Below are 22,209 nucleotides of genomic sequence, written 5' to 3'. Positions count from 1 at the left end.
TCAGTTTTCTAATTATGCCTGAATACATAACTACCAAACATTTATTTAATAAATCACAGCACACATTCATATATTGAATGCATTAATGTGTAATCCTCACAGAGGATACAGGATTGCTTATATTACACACAGTGTACACATACCAGCAATGGTATTGTATTACATTATTAATACTGATATAATCTTGTAACAGATAAGTTACCAATATAATATAGCTATTACCAAGCCCAATATTCCTGCATTTGCAACAGAATTTTTCAAGATTTAAAAGGAGCAATTCATCCCCATAATAAATATATGATATGTAGGAGTTCAGTGACTTGTAAGGTAAAGAACTCCATGGTGGGTCTACTGGTTATTGTAAGCAGTACTAAATAAAAATAATAATCCTGAATCATAAAAGTATGGTACATAAATACTAATGGAATAGAGAGCAAATAGTCAAATACAAGAGTCCTCTGCACTCAACCCATTATCAATATATTTAAGACAGCGACAATTTGTGCATACTGCTACTAAAAAATGCCTTACCCTTTAAACAAAACAGGGATTGTTTGTCCATATATTGCAATATATGTAAGCTGGCCAACTACGTCAAAGTCATCCCATATCTGGCCAGTCCTATGCTCAACTGGCCAGATATGGGATGAGCATAGGACTGGCCAGATATGGGATGACTTTGACGTAGTTGGCCAGCTTAAATATATTGCAATATATGGACAAACAATCCCTGTTTTGTTTAAAGGGTAAGGCATTTTTTAGTAGCAGTATGCACAAAATGTCGCTGTCTTAAATATATTGATAATGGGTTGAGTGCAGAGGACTCTTGTATTTGACTATTTGTATTTTGTGGTCACAGCCTCATTGCAACCCCGCCTAATGGTTTTAAAAAATAGTGGTGAGCACAACTTTCCCTTGTTTGTTATAGAGAGCAAATACCCACTTAAAACCACATCCTGAACTGACGAGAATTATACCTAAAATTACACTGTAATATACATGAAATATTTCATACAATGCAATTACTTTCCTTCTTAGAAGGCAACTTTGTTTTTCTATAGGAAATATCTTACTGGATACACACCTCTTGCCCTATAACATATTACATAAGACAGTGATGTCGGATTACATTATAAACGAGTTGCTTATAAATAGCAACCATTAAGGTTTTCATTTAAAGGTTAAATTTGTCCCATTGCAATTGCCCTGAAGAGTTTACAAGACAGCATAAACCAAATGATGCTGCATTAGAAACCATAGTCCATGTAGTGTCTACCATGGTCTCCATAGAACTTTGTCGGCTTCAGGTGTTGTGCATTTTGTGTGGGTCTGGTACAAAGGTGACAGAGGAGGACTGACTGTCAAAGAACTATCCACATAGATATTGTGCAGAAGCTTCTCTGGAAAACCCAAGTGTTTTGGGGAGAGGCAGTGCAGAGAATCCTGGAGACATCTAGAGTGGCCTTCCATGTGGGATCGGTTGGATGATTGTGCTGCTAAAGAAAAAAAAAGAACTTTATTAGCTTGATTGTTAAGTCTTGTATGTTAGACGTTTCTAAAAGGTGACCCATTCCCCCATCTGCAGGTGACACAAAAGAGAGGACACTTACATTTGGAAGCCATATGCTGCTCCAGGAAGCTCACTGCCACCTCCAGGATATCAGCTTTTTCTGGTTTGGATGGGAGATGATGTTTCTCAAACTCTTTCTCCAGTAACATCCTGAGCTGCTCGATGCTGCTGTTAATCCGATCTCTCCTCATTTTTTCAACCACTGGTTTTCTAATCTGGGGAAGGAAATACAACACAGGTAAGCAACCATTCATAGGGAATCAGATGGAAGCCCAAGCTAAAGTGCTGCTAAATACACCTATTAGGAACTGCTCTGCCCACCAAGAACCTTAGTTTTCACAGACCCATTATTTCACCAACTACAAAGATTTATTTTAGATTTGTAATAATGTAATAATCCATGTACTCCTGTTTTCCACACAGACTTATGTTTAAAGCCACAGGCCTTCCCAGAGTATATAGAGCCCAATAAAGTTGAAACGTACCTTTCTTATTCCTTGTGCCTTGTGACAGTGTTCAGTATTGAGCATGCTGCTAGCGTTGTAAGGAGCCATCCTTTTTAGTAAGTGGATGTGATGGAGCTGGGGAGCTGGGAGAGTGTCCTGTGATATCTGATCCCAGGGAGATGCAGCCCCTCTTTATACTCCTCTCTTTGCATAATAATGTGTGAGGATCAGGCTGAGCAGAGGTTCCCACACTCAGTAGCCAATCCCAGCCCTGCAGGTACAATAGACGTGTGTCACATTAAGGGTGGCATCTGGAGCCCTGAACAATATAGGAAACAGGAGGCAAGCTGTGAGATAGAGGGGAAGTGTGGGAAACATTTGCACTGAGATGCTATTTAAAAGAAATTATTATAGCTCAAAGCAAAGTTTGCATGTTAAATTATACCAGTATGTTTCCAGAAACAGAAGCCTATCTGATTTTAAATAAATTGTGAAAGATGTGACCAAGGAATGGTTAAATTAAAGGTTAAGTAATGTTTTGTATAAGGTATATACCCATCAAATGGAGCCACAGTGTACTGCCCAACCAATAACAGTTCTATACACACTCTGCCTCTCTGTTCAGAGCTTACTGATTCTCGGTACATGGATTTACCTTATTCTATAACACAGGAAATAACAAACACCTCATCTTAATCTTTGCATGAGTTAATTGTCCTATGATATAATAGCTTGGTCAAAACAAACACGTAGCCAGCATTTTGGACACACACATGATTATCAAAACAGCACCAATGAGACTGTTTGGTCCCTGGAATAAAGGACTATGCATGTACATGATCTAGAACAGGCTGTAATCAGCTGCTCATGAATTAACTGATCAACCATATTGTGCCTATTTGGGCTGGTGTAGACCTAGTGGTATAATTAGAAGTTTCTGGGCCGCATTGCAAAATTATTTTAGAGTCCTCTTAAACTTTTGGAAGAACTTTTGCAGTCAAGAACCCACTGGGCCCCCTATACTATCAGGTACTCTCCAGCACTGTAGGGTCTGCATCCCTGTTTTGATTTAAAGAAAACAAGTTCTGGATAAGAATAACTGGTGAATAAAGATGAATTAACTTTTTTTTGTCAGTTGATCCTTTGTGCACTTTACAGTACTGGCAAAGATGGTTACAGTCTGCCACTACCTTCATTACTACAGTTATTTCCCCAGAATTTTAATCTCATGATCTACAAAATGTTGCACCTGCTGCTATGAGCAAGCAGCTTGTAAGTTTTTAGCCTGAAAATAATGTAGCAAGGGATTTTTGGCAAAAAAAAAGGCCCAGTACATACTTAAACTTTAAGTTGTTTCCAATGCAAGTCAAAGGGAGCTACTGGAGTTGATTTGGTTTGCTTTTCAGCCAGCTGAAAATTGCCATGTGTGCCATCAGCCCTAGGGGCAGTTTATCTATGCTATTTGCCAGTTGCCATGACCGATCAAGACAGTTTTTCTTCTGCATTCAGTATTGATGTAATTTCTCATGTGTACAGACCCACAAAACAAACTTAAATCAATTATCATTCCCTTCATCCTCTGGGGAAAGACATAATAACACACCACACATCAAAGCAAAGTTAAAGAACCCAAGGACACATTCCCTTAGACAATGAATGTCATGCATGGGCCTTTTACATGCCCCCCCCCCAGGCTATACTAAACTACATTTCCCAGTATCCCCTCAAGCATTGGATCAACTGATTATTTGAAATTGCTTCAAATTCGCTTCTTTGATTGAAAATTGGTTGTTGCATGGTTGTGTGTTTTTCACTGTGTGCTGGGAGCTGTTGCCAACAGTAAGGGTCAGGGCACACACTCAGATTCGGGGAGATTAGTTGACTGGCAACAAATCTCCTTATATTTAGGGCGACTCCCCTGCCTCCCCTGCCTTCCCGCTGGCTAAAATGTAAATTGCCGGTGGGATTGCACTCGGAGTATTTTGTTTTCCAAAGTCGCCCAAAGTGATTAATCTCCCTGAATCTGCTTATGTGCTCTTACCCTTATAGTATAACCTTAAAGATAAAAGGTTTATTTATGCAGACAAGCTAATTTTTGAATTCCAGGCTTGGAGGTAAGTTTTGGCTGCATAAAAATCCTGTTTAGTGCCAAAAAGAGTCTCCTGTAGGCTGACAATACACATAGGGGCTATCAAATAGCCAATCACAGGCCTTATTTGGCACCCCAGGAAGTTTTTGTATGCCTGTCTTGCTCCCCAACTCTTTTTATTTTTGAATGTGACTCACGTGTAAAAAAGGTTGGGGACCCCTGCTCTAGACAGTAGAACAAGAGTACTAAGGGGCAATTTGCAACTCACTCCAGAAAAATGTGGTATGAGACGCCAGCACCATCACTGCTCCCTAACATCTTTGTCTGAATTAGGCACAAATTAGGGAGTAGGAGGAGGTATAGTAATATGATTTGTGTTGATGCCAAGGAAATATATATATGTATAGGTACTACTCCAAAATAATCAATAATTCTAAATCAAATATTGAAGTTAATCATAGAGAGTATACTCACAATTCACCCCAGTCCTAGGGTGTAGGTCCAAGACAACATTTCAAAAAAGGAAAATGTGAGTATCCCCAAAAATAATGAACCAATCAATTAAAAAATTGAAAAAATTATTAGGACATAAGAGCAAGACCCCTCATGGGTACAAGGCTGTCAAATAGATCTCTGTCCTAAAGTAGAGAACAGAGACCTTCAGCAATTCAGGTATAGATGAAGGCAGTGTGCATTTACAGCTGCCTTCCTAGTTGTAAATGACCCAAGATGCAATGTATGTGCTCTTGTTTCCTTAAACAGGACAGAGAATTCACAGGGCTATTTTATTTCTCTAGCCTATTTCATTTGAATACTTTCTCAAGGATCACCGGTGGCTGATGTGAAGCAAAAGCCCAATCCAGATGGTGCTCAGAGTTGGATTTCAGTGTAATACACTGTGAGGTCAAAGCACAGTGCTAATGAGGCATATAGTATGGCACACTTCTTTTGTTGTGCAGCTGAAAGCATTGAACTAGTGTGGGAAACTCCAAGAAACCCAGACTCTCACACCGCTCCCAAAATCATGTTTGTTCAACCGCTGTCCATGCACACGAACACCTGCCTGAAACGGTATCGCCTCCAGTATTTACTGAGCCCTTAACTCAATGGAGGTGCTTAGGAGAGTACATCTGAAACCTGATGTTTTGTGTATCTCATTGGAGGGGAAAGAAGGGAAGTGTCAAATGATATTCTTGTGAATATGCTCAGAAAAGTTTCCCCACTAGCCCATCAAAGGAGTCTGACCTTCAGACCTTCAGACTGGGCACACAAGATATAGACATTGGCAATGATATTGTGTGTGATAAGCCTACAGTATTTATATTCCTATTTGAAACTTCCTTCCTTCTCACATGAGCATGTGACTGACTTCTTTGTATGGCACAATCTTTGTATTATTATTTGGCCCATGAATGTAAAGTATATAAGATAACTAGCACACCATGTGGCAAAAGCTAGATTAAACCGGCATAATTATAGTGGTGCACCCTACAACTAATGGGGGTCCAGGAGATATAAAAGGCCCAGTGGGCACACTGTCAATATTGGTTACTGAAAAATATCTTGTCCCCAAAGTTTAGAGTTGCTCTAAAATGATTTTGCTGTGGGATACAGTTACTTCTAATTATGCCACTGCTAGACTAGAATAACTAAATCTAATCTAAACTAAAAAGAGCAAACACAGTACTGATAAGTACAGAAAGATGCACAGCACCTACACCTCTCCCACTTTGTTAGGCCCGGGGCACTTGAAGGTCAGTTCTTCAGCTCCTCAATACCTGTAATTTACATGCCACCCAAAGTGTATGACAATGAGGAGAACAGACAAAATAAAATTGTCGGAGTCCCATTAAGTTTTTCTGAGCTCAAATCTTTAGTATTTCAATTTGTTAACCTGGGCTGTGACTCTATTATAGCTGAGGGTGCAAGTTCATTGCTCTAAACAACCAAATGTATTAAAGAGGTAGTGAGCGGCAATGGTTAAATGAACGGTTCATTTTGTTCATATAACATGCATTCAACCTATTTTAATTCCATTAAACAGTAAAACATGGGAAATAGTTACAGGGATACTATTTCTTCAAGGTGATACAGAGGCAGTAATAAGCACTGAGCTATATTGATGGTACTTTATTTTTATCCCCTGTTATAGGGAACACTCAGGCCCAATGTAGATAGCCAGACTTAAGCTGAAGGTAGTAAATTTCTCTTAAAGGGGCTGTTCACCTTCAAATCCTTTTTTTTTTTTTAGTTCAGTTGGTTTCAGATTCTTCACCAGAAATAAAGTATTTTTCGAATTGCTTCCTATTTGTGTCCGTTTTTTTAATATTGAAGTGTAAGGTTTCATTTTTCACCTTATAAAGCAGATCAGGGAAGGGGGGGGGGGTCGCCGACTATTTTACTGTTTTAAATTGATACATTTAGTTGATACAGTTGTTATCTTTTGTTATCCCAGAGTTTCATTAAAGGCAGCGGTTAGAATTGATAGAATAGTTGCTAATATTCCACATATACTGAAAAATCAACTAATAGCATGAACTAAATGTAGCAAATTGTAACAGTTCAGACTGCTCCTAGATCACTGAGCTGCCGGAGAAAGGAACTTAAAAGGTCACTTTTGGAAACCCAATTGAAAAAAGTCTTTGTTTATGGTGAACAATCTGAAAACAACTGAACTGAAAAACAACCCTTTGCATTTCTTTAGGGCTCCTGCAGTATAGGAACCTATTCAGTGATGAAAACCTTTTAACCATTATTTGTTGGGAGCTTTAGTTCCCCTTTAGTTCTCACTGTTTTTAGCAGTGACTTCTGACAGATACTATTACATTGTACTTAATTCACACCACTGGGCACGTTCATTGTGCATTTGTTTAGACTTTTTTCCCACACTGTTGCTAGTGCTATAGAAGCTGTATAGTGCATGAGCCTCTCTCCAGCTGTTTCTTTGTTGGCACGTAGTTCAGTAAGACACACTTCCATTGTTCCCTAAGCCCCTCACTGTGGGAAACTCCAACAAACTACCTACTGCAGAGTGTATATTTGTATGGTGCTGACAGCAAGGACAGACACCATTAAATTCACTTGAGTTTCACTCGATACTCCTGGCTTATTCGTGTAACCAAATAGTACAGAGCCCAGGAATATTTCTCAAAAATTAAAAGCAAAATAGAAACATACTTTGATTTTTTTTTACTTGAACAGCAACAAAAATATTGTGTAATAATTGCTTAAAATGTGATTTCAGTAGAAAGCACATTTTAAGCAATTATTACACAAGGAGAGGCCTTCAAGGGGTGGTTCACATTTAAGCTAACTTTTAGCATGTTATGTTAATTCTAAGCAACTTTTCAAATGGCCTTTATTTTTATTTTTTTTAACAATATTTGATTTATTTGCCTTCTTCTTCTTCTGACTCCTTCCAGCTATTAAATGGGGGTAACTGACAAGTTCTCTGCAAGGCAACAAATGTATTGTTATTGCTACTTTTTATTACTCATCTCTCTATTCAGGTTCTCTCCTATTCATATTCCAGTCTCTAATTCAAACCAATGTATGGTTGCTAGGATAATTTGGACTCTAGCAACCAGATATAATAACATAACCCTTTTAAGGTGGCCATATACACAACAGTTAAGATTTTTTCTGCAATTTTTCCATTGTTCGTATTATTTTCACACTTAGAGCTGAATCAGATATACAGGTAGAAACAAACATATTTCTACCTGTATCTAAAGATTCAGCAGTAAACCCTGGTCAGTGATCAGAATTTTCCGTCCTGGCCAATCAATGAGCTGACAAATATCCAAGTCTTTTGGCGATATCAGTCAGGTCATCTCCCGACATACACACATCAAATCTTTGTTTTGGACAATAATACTGTATTCATGCATCTATGGCCACCTTAACAAGAGATAAAGCAGTTATAGCGATTGCTGGGGCTCCTACATATAGAGGGCCCTGGTGGAGTCCAGACTGATATACAGCATCAAACAGACCATCTAATCCAAAGGTCCCCAACTTTTTTTTTTACTGTGAGCCACAACTTAAATGTAAAAATTGTTGGAGAGCAACATAATCATGCAAAAAAATCATAGGGGCGCAAAATATTGGATTTGATTGACTACCTGTTAGGCAGTACACATGATTCTTATGCAATAAAATCTTTCCTTTAAGTCAGAAATTCAAAAAGAAACACCTGAGTTGAGGCTACTGGGAGCAACATCCAAGGGGCCGGAGAGCAACATGTTGCTCATGAGCCCAGGGGCGATCCTACCCAATTTGCCGCCCGAGGTGGCCTTAGTTTTTGCCGCCCCCCCGCCTCCCCACGTCCCTCATCTTCAGCGCCGGATGGGGGTCAGGGGGTCCACGTCGCTAGTGCAGAGAACACAATTGCACTCTCTGCACTAGAAGAGCTGAATTTCCGGGTTACCAAGAGCGCCATATTTGCCGCCCCTGGCAACCAGGGGGTGCTGCCGCCTGAGGCGAGTGCCTCAACTCGCCTCATTGGCGGAGCGCCCCTGCATGAGCCACTGGTTGGGGATCACTGATCTAATCAATGGTTTCCAAAATCATATTGAGTTATGGTGAATGATGTATAGTAGAATTAAGTCTAAAGCAACTGGAGTTTCTGATTTGGAGGGAATGCCTCTTTGTTCTCCTAGATACAAATGAAAACCCAGGTAAATTAGGTCTTATCTGATGTGCTAAATAAATTAAAGACACTTTCACAATAAACTCTTGGTCCTGGTATAGCCTCCCAAAGCCTGTAGCTAGATGTCTCTAATATCATGGAGAACTTCACCAGATGGCATGACTCTTTAGCACGAATAGCAGATGGAACTGGAAAGGATATGATCAAGCTATCTATAGTAGAACTATTGATACTATATACACTTTCTTGGAACTGTGACTAAATAAGTGGCAATCAAGGAATTTCGGTTAACCGCACACCAACACCACCCTTCAAGTATTAATCACCTGGTGCACAACGATAGAGGCTTCGGCCACCTCAAAATTCCATAGAAAAGACTTTCACTGGCACACAGGATTTTTAGCTGCAGGGCAAGCCCTTGCAATTTTTTAATGCAGGGCAGGTGCAACAAATGGGCGTGGCCCTGAAACGTTGCACCTGCACTGCATTAAAAAATTGCAAGGGCTTGCCCTGCAGCTAAAAATCCTGTGTACCAGTGAAAGTCTTCTCTAAATAAGTGGCAAACCAGTCCTGTATCTGTAAAGCTGGCTATAAACATGCAGATTTTAGTCTTGTATCGTATGCACAATCATACGGCTCTATCTCCTGACCTGCAACTAACCATTCAGTTTAAATACAGTAGTAAAAGAACAAATCAGGCAATACTTTGGCCATAACAGCAATTGTCTGAAAGTTATGTCTGACAAATACTAGTGACAGTCACCCAATAATGAGATGTGGGAATAAGCAGAAAAAAAATTATATCCAGGAAATCAGGATACATAAATACATTTTATATGTTGTAGAACATTGCCTTAAATATTGTGATTATTTTGCCAGATTATCTACAGTATATATGTGATATAGCTTTCTTGGTTAGACCTATATATTCTGAACTACAACTTCCATCATCCTCTATTAGAGTATAGTGAAGTGCAGCAGCACTTGCAGACTGGCAGTGTATGGTGAATGTAAGAATATGGTGAATGATATATTTAAATAATGTAAATTAATTACCCATTCAGTGTAATTTTACCTTGAGATTTGCAATTGAAATTATAGACTGTCCAAAGAATTATACAGTTTGCTTCTTGTAATAATTAAGGGGAATGGCTAAAGCATTATAAAAAGTAGATTCTGACACTTCTTAGGCATTAGTAGAACAGCACCTCTAGTGGTAACATTAATAGTAACTGTCAATGGTGTAACTAGACATTACTGGGCCCCACAGCAAATTATTGTTTTACCGATATTTATTGAAACTGTATATGAACTAGGGCCTCATGGGGCCCCTATACATCCTGCTTCCTCTATCGTTATACCCCTCGTAACTGTTCTACAGAAGTCTATGGAAATATGCCTTGGTAAGCTATATGGCAACCCCCTTATATGTATAAATGGAGTATAATGTTCTTTCCATCAATTATATTTCACCTTTAAATATAAAAAAAATTGTACAGTCTTATGGGACATATAATTAGCCAGAAGAGAAAAATAAATTCATCTTTTCAAAAAATCAATTTATTGAAATGCCATTGGCAGCATTTTAAATAAAGGCATACATTTAACATTCAGGCACAAATATAACTTGCAAATATTGCATAACTTATATATCTATATAATATACCAATAAGTGCAATAAAACTGCATACATTGTAGGAAATGAATTACAAATTCACAAATGTTCTTCACAGCACAGAGATAACAATTATCCAAATACTGTAAGAAACTACAACTCCCAGCAACCCTTTAGGATGGTTAGGGTGCTGGGAATTAAAGAACATAGTATACCACATAGTAGAATATAAGTCATAACTAGCAATCTAGTTTCACCGTTTTGCTTCCTAACCCAAATTTAGGAATATGTTTTCTCCTCACTGAGGATACAGATATTGTAAAATATAGATACGTTTGCGCTTCTGTTCAGTATCTATAAGCTTTGACCTCTTCTTAAAGCATCTATTGTACTTTGAGGTCAGTGCCATAAGCATATTATTATATAATAATGACAATTCATATCACTTAGGAAAGTGTCCTTACTGACACATAAAAAAGCACCAGACATTGCCTGGATATAATTCATACAGCTACAGAATAGCTTTGGTGTTGCACCATTACAGTAACCACTTGTTCTATTACATAGTCAAAGTAAACCATCAAGTAAACCACCAGCCTGCAGGATGTCCTGGAGTTGAAGGTGATGCTCAGAACGTTCATTAAATGTCTACCAGGGTCTCCATAGCACTTTGCTGGCCCCAGGTGTTGTGCATTTGGTGGGGGTCTGATACAAAGGTGATAGAGGAGGACTGACTGCCACAGAATGATCCTCATAGAAATTGTGTAGAAGATTTTCTGAAAACTGTGAGTGTTTCTTTGGAGAGACGAAATGCAGAGAGTCCTGGAGACTTATAGAGTGGCCTTCTGTGTGAGCTGGGCTGGATGATTGTGCATCTGTGGAGGAAAAGAGGAACATTATTAGGTTTGTTATAAATCTTGCATGTTTTTTGTTCCATGATCATTTCTACAAGGAAACCCATTCCCCCATCTGCAGGTGACAGTAAGCAGTGGCGTAACTATATATTACTGGGCCCCACAGCAAATTATTTTTCAGGCCCCCAAAATGTTTTGGGGTTGACTTGTTTCTCCAATATTTATTGAAATTTTATATGAATTAGGGGCCATGGGGCCCCTATACCTCCTGGGCCCCCCTGCAGCCGCAGGGTCTGCTTCCTCTATAGTTACGCTCCTGACAGTAAGGAAAGGACACTTACATTTGGAAGCCATGTGCTGCTCCAGGAAGCTCACTGCCACTTCCAGAATGTCAGCTTTCTCTGGTTTGGATGGGAGATGATGTTTCTCAAACTGTTTCTCCAGTAACATCCTGAGCTGCTCGATGCTGCTGTTAATCCGATCTCTCCTCATTTTCTCAACCACTGGTTTTCTCATCTGGGGAAGGAAATACAACACAGGTAAGCAACCGTTCATAGGGAATCAGATGGATGCCCAAGTTAAAGTGCTGCCTATTGTAAACTGCTGTGCTCACCAAAAACCTTTTACAGTCCAATTATTTCACCAACTAGAAAGACTTGTTTTAGATCTGTAATAAGATCCATGTACTTCTGTTTTCCACATATAATGTTTAAAGCCACAGGCCTTCCCCAGAGTATATAGAGCCTAATAAAGTTACAATTAATAAGTAGAACTTACCTTTCTTATTCCTTGTGCCTTGTGACAGTGTTCAGTATTGAGCATGCTGCTAGCGCTGTAAGGAGCCATCCTGTTTAGTAAGTGGATGTGATGGAGCCGGAGAGCTGGGAGAGTGTCCTGTGATATCTGATCCCAGGGAGATGCAGCCCCTCTTTATACTCCTCTCTTTGCATAATAATGTGTGAGGATCAGGCTGAGCAGAGGTTCCCACACTCAGTAGCCAATCCCAGCCCTGCAGGTACAATAGACGTGTGTCACATTAAGGGTGGCATCTGGAGCCCTGAACAATATAGGAAACAGGAGGCAAGCTGTGAGATAGAGGGGAAGTGTGGGAAACACTTGCACTGAGATACTATTTAAAAGAAATGATTCTTGCTCCATGAAGTTACAGTATCTTATAAACACACATGGCATAAAGACGTTTTGCCCTCTTTTGCCATGTGAATTTTTGCTCAGGCGAACGATTGTTAATCCGCAAATTTATCAAAGTGCAAATTTCCAATATATTACCCTTTTCGCCAAAGTCTACTTCGTCTGTTTCTACCAGGCAATTTATTAAGATAAGGCTACATCCTCAACATGACTATGTCATTGACATCATATCCTGCATTCAAAAAAAGTCATAAAGAAAGAAAAACACTCATATTTTAATGTGGGATAAGGGATTATGTATAAACTGATTATGTTTGAAGTTGTAACTGTTACATATTTGTTATTTACACCTTTTTAGCCATTTAAAGCTCATGACACATTTGCTTCCTTGGACATTTTTAATAAGTGGCCACTACCAGCAATTTCACCAACATCACTAATATATACATACTTATGACTTGTATGTACAGTAGCTGCCATATTTAAATTGACAATCTTAAGTATGTTAACGAAGTTTCACTAGGAAGAAGGTAACACTAGAGAAAATTTGTTAAGAAACTTTCACGCTGATTAATTTTTGCTAGCGAATATACGCCAGTGTTTATCTGTTGTGACGAATTGTCACATTTTGATAAATAGGTGTAGTGAATAGTGATGGGCGAATTTCTCCCATTTCACTCCGCCGGAAAATTCAAATTCAAAGCAGTGAAAAATTCATGAAAAATTAGAGACAAATTTGTGAAACTCAAAAATTTACGCCCACGTCAATTTTGGACGCGCGTCTGAAAAGACGCTTGTGTCAATTTTGACGCCGGTGTTAAAGTCAATGGGCGTCTTGAATAGTGTTGATGCGTGTCAATTATGACTTCAGACACGTCCAAATTTTTTTTGAGGCCGCGAGTTTTGAAAATTTATTTACCACCAGCGAAACGTGGAAATTCGCCGCAAATTTGCGCCAGGAGAATTTATTTGCCCATCACTAGTAGCAAATTAACGTCTGACGTAGTTGCGTGAAGCATGGTGAAGTTTTCCGAAGCAAACATTGGGACCTAAGTAAATGTGCCCCTTCTGTGTTTAAAATGTGATAACACAAATGCTGCTTTGCCTTTCTTACTGTATTGTCAGAAATATTAAATTGATAATTACATTTTTAAAGCAAGTTTAGTCTAGTATGTATTATCATGCTTTAATTATCTGCTGAAATATTTGGAATCCTGCTTGGGTCAAAATTAACTTCCCAGTCTATTTTGCCTTCCATAAAAATAAATGGGAAAGTTCTGTCTTTGAAAGTAGCTGGTAATTTGTTTTTGGGTGGGGAGAATTTTGAATGCCTCTAAGGGCTAGTCCACACGGGGAGATAGCGACGCGTTTGCGGTCGCGGCGACAAAGCGCCGCGACAGTCGCCGCGACCGGCGCAGGCGACAGTTTTGTATGGGCGCCTATGTAAAAACGCCTGTGCTAACCACACGAGGCGATGCGCTTTTCAACAGTCGCCTGAAAAAGCCTGGCGAGGCATTTTCAGGCGACTGTTGAAAAGCGCATCGCCTCGTGTGGTTAGCACAGGCGTTTTTACATAGGCGCCCATACAAAACTGTCGCCTGCGCCGGTCGCGGCGACTGTCGCGGCGCTTTGTCGCCGCGACCGCAAACGCGTCGCTATCTCCCCGTGTGGAATAGCCCTAAAAGTAGAGTGGTGAACAAAATATCATGTGTATTATGATCTTATCAAACCCATATAAGTGTCAATTTTGGAGTATATGAGGAAACTGGATGACCATAAGGAAACCCAAGTAAGTAGGGGGACAATATGCAATCCCCCATTCCAGTCAATGCTAAGCACTGCAACATTATTCTGCCTAAGCTTTAGCGGATCTAGTTCAATGTTTTCAATGGCATCACAGGCATTTTGATTAGTCCTAAAAGATGGGCAAAATACTGTGGATCTGCACTGATTATTGGCAGTAATGATAAATACAAATAGAAACCCACAATAACTGCCTTTCTAGTAAGAAACAGCAAACTTTATAAATGTGTAGGTCTTTTTTTATCATTGGTACAATCAAATGCTTTATTGCCTAGACTGACACACTTTTGTAATCTACATAAGGCATCTATACTCAAGTTCAGCCTCCACCCACAGTGTCAAACCTTTGGCTGGGTTCTCAGGCTATAAATGCAGCTAAATCTCTGGCACCTTAATGTGACTTCATTACCTGTAACATCAAAGAAAATGAGATGTGGCTGGGCAGCCAGCACAGGTCCAAACTTACACCCTGGTGTGAAAGCAGTGGGGGAGAACATTGCTTCGGGGCTTTGTCTGCAAAGGCCATGATAGTAATTTTGACTGAATTTGTAAATAAATATACTTCCCGATGATCTGAGTGTGTGCTATGGCTATATTTATATTTATATAAGATGGTTCATGATTTAAATATGAATTGAAATATCAAATGTCATTTCTCTCATATATAAGCAAAAAATAAAGAAGTAAAAATTATTTTAGCTGAAAGAAAACATTAAACAATACTATTTTACTTGCAAATACTGAATAATAAAGACTTATTTTACTGTTTTATAGTACTGCATATATGGCAGGATTAACCAACCTCTTTGTTCTATGCAAGCAAAAAGGTTTTAAGCACTTGGTCTGTGAACCAACATTTGATTAGGCTCTATTGGCTCATATCAATGATAGTGAAACTAAGGTTATAAATAACAAAAAAAAAATATTTCCATGAGCAGGGGTATAACTAAAGGCCCATTGGCCTGTCTAGTACTACATTTTGTGCTGGGCTACATTCTTATTGCACCGAGATGCCAATGTCACAATCCAACCAATTCTATCCACCAACACAACTAAATTTGTATGTGCATTAACAATGCAGGGCTTTGGGGACCCATACTTGCAGCTAGTGGATATTTATAATAATAATGAATTAAGAAATACAGGTGTGGGACCTTTTATTCAGAATGGCGGATTCTGGGGTTTTCCTGATAATGGATCTTTTCTTAATTTGGATCTTCATACCTTAAAGGGGTTGTTCACCTTCCAAACACTTTTTTGAGTTAAATTGTTTTCAGATTGTTCACCAGATATAAAGACTTTTTTCAATAACTTTCCATCTTTTATTTTTTTACTGGTTTCCCAAAATCTAAGTATAAAGTTTAATGTTCCTGTCTCTGGGGTTTGAGTCTTGAATTCTCCGCGACCTCCGGGAAGGGAAGACGCGCTGACGGGCGCTCCCGGCGGTACTGGTCCTGACAAGAGTAGAGTAGATCACACCATTTGCCCCTGACCTAAGCTGTATCCTTATCATTCACTTGGGGTCATTTATGTTACAGAAGGTAGTATGCAAAATGCAACAAAATCTACAATCTGCCATTTTTATTGCATTTTTCACACTGCCTTCTGTTGTTACAGAATAGCCACAAGCCTTTGCATTTTATTTCAGAGCAGAGGGACCTGTGGCTAGCCCTTTTACCCCTTATACCATGACCTGAATGAAAATCTTCATAGTCATATCCCTTTGAATATAGTGCTGTCTGTCTTAGGTATTGCTTTATCCAAGGTGATGAGTGTGGGGAGGCCCATAGCATATTCTATCTGGTGGCAGGAGCAGAGCGCATCATTCCCTTGGAAGCAAGTGTCTTTTAGATCACCACTAAGGGCTGCTCTGAGCCCCACAAAGCAATACAGAAAAGAAATATTAGCACAAAGCATATTCATCACTAAATGTACATACAGGTTATGCAGCAGCTCCTATAGCCATAGTGGGGAAAATATAAGAGGGTCTGCTAGTTGGAAAGTAAACATAGTAGTTGGAGATGTGCCTTTAGTGGTATATTTAGGGTATAATAGAATATTTAGGAGATACTAACCTCTATGAAGTGATTATGGCAGTGGGATAGTTAATATAGTAGAGAGAGATGGTTCCTGCAGTAGCAATGGGGATAATAGTCTCTGGGAAGGGAGTGTGGCTGTGGAATAGCAGGTATACTAGGCAAACACAGTGTTTATAGTAACATTGAGATAATAGTCTCTGGGAAGGGACTGTAGTTGTAGGATAGCAGGTATAGTAGGGAGAGATGGTGCCTATAGTAACACTCTATTATAAACCATTGATATGTATGATAGCTAACTCAGCTGGTAACCTTTTAGGTGTTGAAATACAACAATACAACTCCCTTAATACACCAACAGTTGTCAGGGGTGTGCCAGTATAGTTCAACAACAGCTAAAGGACCATAGACTGAACAGTTCTACTTAACACAATGTTAAGTGAACACACCCAGCAATACTCATGGAAGAACACTCTGGCACCTTTATTAGTATTACATGGATTATTCCTGTGATATATCTACTCCTGTTCCGTATATGCTAACAGAACAGAGAAAAACAAAATTTATTCAGATAAATAATTTTATTAACAGGCAAGATCATTCATACATGTATGATCTTTATATGGAAACAATCCATCAAGTAGTTTGCAAATATTACATATCACTAATATCTCTAACAGGTAATGTACTGTTAAATACTGCAAATATTGCATTTTACAGAGAAATATGGCAGTTACACTGTTAAATACAGCAAATATTGCATATTACAAAGAAATATAACATGCATGCTGTTAAATACTGCAAATGTTGCATATTACAAAGAAATATAACAGTTATACTGTTAAATACTGCAAATGTTGCAAATTAATTAAAAATATAACACAAATACTGCAAATATCGCAGTTTACAAGTTTAACAGTTATTATACTCTTAAATACGGCAAATATTGCATTTTACAGAGAAATATGGCAGTTACACTGTTAAATACTGCAAATTTTGCATATTACAAAGAAATGTAACATGCATGCTGTTAAATACTGCAAATATTGCATATTACAAAGAAATATAACAGTTATACTGTTAAATACTGCAAATGTTGCAAATTAATTAAAAATATAACACAAATACTGCAAATATTGCAGTTTACAAGTTAAACAGTTATTATACTGTTAAATACGGCAAATTTTGCATATTGCTGAAAACATATAACATTTAAATATTGCAAATACTGCATAGTACTAAAAAATGTAACAGTTATTATACTGTTAAATACTGCAAATATTGCATACATTGTAGGAAATCTTAAAGATGCACTTTTATGGTAATATAATAATAAATCACTAGCAATGTAGTGTTACATATAATATCCAGACTCTGAGAGGCCCAAATATGCCGCAATGTGTGGCAATACACAGCATGTACTTCTGACTCCCCTATGTGAGCCATAATACATTTATAACCAAGCAAGCAAAATCCTTACTAAGGATACAGACACAATGTAATATACAAAAAGTTTAAAACTTTGCTTTGTGTACTAATATACACAGTTAAAACAATTATACTCTTTTCTATCAATGCAAACACCACTTATTATATAACAATATAATTATTATATGCTTCCTTCAGGCAGGCACAGCCCATATGCTATGACAGCAATATCTGTCCTCTAGCATAGACTTCATCCTGTAATATTCTTGGATTCCAACAATTTACAGTAATTATTTATTTTTCCCATACATAGCTGTAAATGAGCTAATGGGCAGGCAGCCTGAGCCATCAGTTCAGTTCCAGGGTCTCCAAAGGAGCTTGGCTGGTGGTGCGGTGCCTTTGGTAGGTGTCTGGTAAAAAGGTGACCCAGTACGACTCAAACTCTGTGCAGCAGAAGGATCCTCATGGAAATTCAGCATCACTTTTCCTTGAAGCTCTGAGTGTTTCTGGAGGGAGAGGAATTGCAGAGAGTCCTGGAGACATTTTGAGTAACCTTCCTTGTACGCAGGACTGGATAACGGTTTACCTGAAATGGAGAAAAATAAGAAAAAGGTCAGGTTTGCTGTTGAAGGTAAATTATACACTATTTATAACTAGGGTTTTTTTAAAAATAAATAGTTGCTAAAAACCTCCAAGTTGCCTCCATATTTGCAGTTAGCCATATGAAAAGGAAACCCTATAATAATTTATCTGCCTGATGCAAATATCATCCATTGGATCTAATGCAAGTTAACATGGAAAAGTGTCTGCCTATTGCTAAATTTGTCTATAAGGTGTCATCTTTAATAACTCTCATCAGATTGGGTTTAGTCATTTCAACCCTTGGATCAGCCCCCCCCCCCCAAATTTCAGATGACAGTAAGGAAAGGACACTTACATTTGGTAACTAATTGCTGCTGCAGGAAGCTCACTGCCATCTCCAGAATGTCAGCTTTCTCTGGTTTGGATGGGAGATGATGTTTCTCAAACTGTTTCTCCAGTAACATCCTGAGCTGCTCGATGCTGCTGTTAATCCGATCTCTCCTCATTTTCTCAACCACTGGTTTTCTCAACTGGGGAATGAAATACAGCAACAGGTTAGTTACCATTTTTAGGGAATAAGATGGAAGCCCAAGTGCTATTAAAGACCCATATACTCAAGGTTCATACAGAGATTAAACACTAAAGCCATCCCCTTCCCAAGAGTATATAAGTAAAAAACATACCTTTCTTATTCCTTGTGCCTTGTGACAGTGTTCAGTATTGAGCATGCTGCTAGCGCTGTAAGGAGCCATCCTGTTTAGTAAGTGGATGTGATGGAGCTGGGGAGCTGGGAGAGTGTCCTGTGATATCTGATCCCAGGGAGATGCAGCCCCTCTTTATACTCCTCTCTTTGCATAATAATGTGTGAGGATCAGGCTGAGCAGAGGTTCCCACACTCAGTAGCCAATCCCAGCCCTGCAGGTACAATAGACGTGTGTCACATTAAGGGTGGCATCTGGAGCCCTGAACAATATAGGAAACAGGAGGCAAGCTGTGAGATAGAGGGGAAGTGTGGGAAACATTTGCACTGAGATACTATCTGGAAACATGAATAAAGTCCTTTTCCAAGCCACAATTTTATGGAAGATTAAGCAAAGGCTTTTGATGTGATAAACCTGCTTGCTCTACAGGACAAGAATATATGTGGCCCCAGAGAGAAAATACTTGGTATCACAATATTATACAATAGTAGCCCCATTAATTGTAATATTTAACCCATTATTAGAGAATAATAATTATTAATTGCAGACTGAACCTATTGAAATAAAGCAAATCAAGAGGTTTGTGGAAACAGTGCATCCATACCTTTTGGTTTGATGCTAAAATTAACATTGCCTCGTCATAATTATGAGTTTAAAAGTCATAATTGTGAGATTAAAAGTCATAATTTCGATTTTTTTAAGTCATAATTATGATATTAAAAATCATAAATATGAGTTTAAAAGTCATAATTATGAGATTAAAAGTCATAATTTCGACTTTTTAAAGTCATAATGATGAGATTAAAAATCAAAATTATGAGTTTAAAAATCATAATTATGAGATTAAATATCATAACTTCAACTTTTTAAAATCATAATTATGAGATTAAAAATCATAAATTCAATTTTTTAAAATCATAATTATGAAATTAAAAGTCATAATTAAGAGTTTAAAAGTCATAATTTTGATTTTTTAAAGTCATAATTATGAGATTAAAAGTCATAATCTCAACTTTTTATTGTCATAATTATGAGATTTAAATTCATAATTATGAGATTAAAAGTCATAATTTCGATTTTTAAAAGTCATAATACATTAGATTTTTTTTTTTTTTTTTTTGCTGGAACCAGTGCTCTTCCATAATTTTAACTACAGTTTCCAGTGTTCCTTAAAAGAAACTCAAAATCGCAGAGAGCGCCATTTTTTTAGTTGGCACCCACTGTGCCAAGTTCTTTCTTGCTTCTGTTACATGATGCTGCCGTGTGCAGGCACATGTACAGCAGAGTATTTTTTAAGGGAATTTTACGGCAAAGGTGCCAGGAAGAAGCAAGAAAAACTGAGGTGCAATGCTCTTTTGGAAAGTAACCCTGGCCATTGATTTTTTTAAAGAGTAGAGCAGCACTGGCCCTGGGAAGAAAATAAGTGATTTTAGTCAATGGGGGGCTGCCTAATTTTGTGATGTTTTTCTAACAGTTAAAAGAGCTGCATGGTTGCATGTGATATAAAGTGTGGCTAAAATTATGACTACTAACCCCCAAACTGTGCATGCCTGGAATATAACCCTTATATAATTTTAAAGGGCAGCTACTGTAAGGATTATTTGTCATCATAACACAGGCATTGACATTCTGGGACAATTGGTAATTTACCAAATGAAATGCCATAGTTTTAAAAGGACATTTATCAGTGTCTTCTTGTTGCCCAATCAAAACAGAATTGGTGTGAAATGTCCAGCTAATGATTCCAACAAAGACAGGCCATCATCATATTTCATGTATTTGGATACTTTAGGATCTTAAATTAGGCCCATGCAGTGCGAATGGGATTTTCAAAGAACCTTTGCATGTCATTGTTAGTTCCTGACCCTGTTCTTGTTTTGGCAAACATAGAAGTACTGCAGCATTGACTATATCAAATACTGGCAACAGTAACTTGCTCAATGAAATATCTCTTATTCTCCAGCTTTATATTTGGTTTACCTACCACTCTTACTACTGCAACCTTAACAATTTCATCCTCCCTGATCTACATGAGCATTTTATTGAATTATTTATACTAAACTTTTTTTTAACCTAGGAGCAACAATCAGATGTAAAAAGAGTTGGGGTGCAACGCAAGTATGAAAAATATTCCCGGGAGCTGCAAAATAAGTGCTGTGATTGGCCATTTGGAAGCTTCTGTGTGGACTGGCATTCCTACGGGAGGCTCTGTTTGGCAGTACACTTGGTTTTTATGCCACTTGTGTCCAAACCAGGAATCAAAAAATAAGCACCTGCTTTGAGGCCACTGGGAGTAACACCCAAAATGTCACTCACAAGCCACTGGTTGGGGATCACTGCTTTATACTAAGCTTTAGTATAAAATGTATGTCTGCAAACAAGTCATGGTTTTAGACTGGATATTTGAGGGGCTAATTAGAGAATAAGCATAAATTGTACTGAGGGTGCCAATCTCGCTGATCAAACGGAACAATTCAATGAATAATGACTAGTAATAATACATGAAAATAATAATAATATATTAAATGTATTCTTATATTTGTTCAAAAGCTGGGTATGAGGCCTCCTTCAGAAACATTAGACAATATTATTCTGCCCACTATTGTGGTGGAAGCAGTCTGATTCTTTTGTCATGAGCAAAAAAGGGCAGTTGAGAGTAATTTAAATTTATTTTTGCTACTCAGCAAAGTCTGTGGGAAGCACCTCTTCAAAAATGCAGACATCCAAACAGACAGGAGCCATTTACTGTATACAATGCAGTTTCAGGCATTTTCATCATGACTTGTCACCCAATATCTGCTAATACTTGTGTGACAGATTTAAATTGACTTGAAATATTAACGACAGATATAAATCAAGGTATTTCTATCTATTTTAATATATTATATTTATCTCCTGTTATTGTTCCTTTATGCAAAAAAAAGTCTTCCAAGGATATTTCTCTTTTTTTCATATCTTTGAAATAATTTGTGGTTTTGGTGTTGTGTGAATACCTGCTATTTACTCAAAAGAATAGAAGCCAGGAGTATCAAGTGAAACTTGAGTGAAACTCAAGGGAATTTAATGGTGTCTGTCCTTGCTGTCAGCACCATACAAATATACACTCTGCAGTAGGTAGTTTGTTGGAGTTTCCCACAGTGAGGGGCTTAGGGAACAATGGAAGTGTGTCTTACTGAACTACGTGCCAACAAAGAAACAGCTGGAGAGAGGCTCATACACTATACAGCCTCTATAGCACTAGCAACAGTGTGGGAAAAAAGTCTAAACAAATGCACAATGAACGTG

At 38.2% G+C, this 22,209-nt stretch overlaps 3 protein-coding genes across 4 annotated transcripts; all 3 read right to left on the bottom strand.

Annotated features, from left to right (window-relative positions):
- Positions 1 to 803: 803 nt before the first annotated feature.
- hes5.7.S (hairy and enhancer of split 5, gene 7 S homeolog) lies at positions 804 to 2,383 on the bottom strand. 2 transcript variants are annotated; one of them, XM_018227976.2, is made up of 3 exons: positions 2,056 to 2,383; positions 1,611 to 1,785; positions 804 to 1,493 (listed from the first exon to the last, which is right to left on the bottom strand). In XM_018227976.2, the coding sequence occupies exons 1-3, from the start codon at positions 2,122 to 2,124 to the stop codon at positions 1,273 to 1,275; spliced, it is 465 nt and encodes a 154-aa protein (XP_018083465.1). In that variant the 5' UTR covers positions 2,125 to 2,383; the 3' UTR covers positions 804 to 1,272. The 2 variants fall into 2 exon arrangements, with proteins under 2 accessions (XP_018083465.1, XP_018083464.1); XM_018227975.2 differs by having other exon boundaries at positions 804 to 1,496; positions 2,056 to 2,379.
- A 7,915-nt stretch (positions 2,384 to 10,298) lies between these two features.
- On the bottom strand, positions 10,299 to 12,313 carry hes5.6.S (hairy and enhancer of split 5, gene 6 S homeolog). Its single transcript, XM_018227973.2, has 3 exons — positions 12,003 to 12,313; positions 11,567 to 11,741; positions 10,299 to 11,246 (listed from the first exon to the last, which is right to left on the bottom strand). Exons 1-3 carry the CDS (start codon positions 12,069 to 12,071, stop codon positions 11,020 to 11,022), a joined length of 471 nt encoding a protein of 156 aa, XP_018083462.1. The 5' UTR covers positions 12,072 to 12,313; the 3' UTR covers positions 10,299 to 11,019.
- Positions 12,314 to 16,779: 4,466 nt separating this feature from the next.
- hes5.5.S (hairy and enhancer of split 5 gene 5 S homeolog) lies at positions 16,780 to 19,220 on the bottom strand. Its single transcript, XM_018226784.2, has 3 exons — positions 18,907 to 19,220; positions 18,579 to 18,753; positions 16,780 to 18,227 (listed from the first exon to the last, which is right to left on the bottom strand). Exons 1-3 carry the CDS (start codon positions 18,973 to 18,975, stop codon positions 17,995 to 17,997), a joined length of 477 nt encoding a protein of 158 aa, XP_018082273.1. The 5' UTR covers positions 18,976 to 19,220; the 3' UTR covers positions 16,780 to 17,994.
- Between the last annotated feature and the right edge of the window lie 2,989 nt (positions 19,221 to 22,209).

This window comes from Xenopus laevis, chromosome 7S (genome assembly GCF_017654675.1).
Source record: "Xenopus laevis strain J_2021 chromosome 7S, Xenopus_laevis_v10.1, whole genome shotgun sequence".
Lineage (NCBI taxonomy): Eukaryota > Metazoa > Chordata > Amphibia > Anura > Pipidae > Xenopus > Xenopus laevis.
The sequence above is the reverse complement of the archived record's forward strand: the minus strand, read 5'-3'. Positions and strand labels throughout refer to the sequence as shown.

Excerpts from the sequence above, each read along its gene's own strand:
- hes5.6.S (XM_018227973.2), bottom strand. The coding sequence starts at position 12,071 with ATGGCTCCTTACAGCGCTAGCAGCATGCTCAATACTGAACACTGTCAC. Across the intron at positions 11,742-12,002 it reads AGGCACAAGGAATAAGAAAG|ATGAGAAAACCAGTGGTTGA; the intron begins GTAAGTTCTACT and ends TTCCTTCCCCAG. Across the intron at positions 11,247-11,566 it reads GCAGCACATGGCTTCCAAAT|ATGCACAATCATCCAGCCCA; the intron begins GTAAGTGTCCTT and ends TTTCCTCCACAG.
- hes5.7.S (XM_018227975.2), bottom strand. The coding sequence starts at position 2,124 with ATGGCTCCTTACAACGCTAGCAGCATGCTCAATACTGAACACTGTCAC. Across the intron at positions 1,786-2,055 it reads AGGCACAAGGAATAAGAAAG|ATTAGAAAACCAGTGGTTGA; the intron begins GTACGTTTCAAC and ends TTCCTTCCCCAG. Across the intron at positions 1,497-1,610 it reads GCAGCATATGGCTTCCAAAT|CAGCACAATCATCCAACCGA; the intron begins GTAAGTGTCCTC and ends TTTTTTCTTTAG.
- hes5.5.S (XM_018226784.2), bottom strand. The coding sequence starts at position 18,975 with ATGGCTCCTTACAGCGCTAGCAGCATGCTCAATACTGAACACTGTCAC. Across the intron at positions 18,754-18,906 it reads AGGCACAAGGAATAAGAAAG|TTGAGAAAACCAGTGGTTGA; the intron begins GTATGTTTTTTA and ends TTCATTCCCCAG. Across the intron at positions 18,228-18,578 it reads GCAGCAATTAGTTACCAAAT|GTAAACCGTTATCCAGTCCT; the intron begins GTAAGTGTCCTT and ends TCTCCATTTCAG.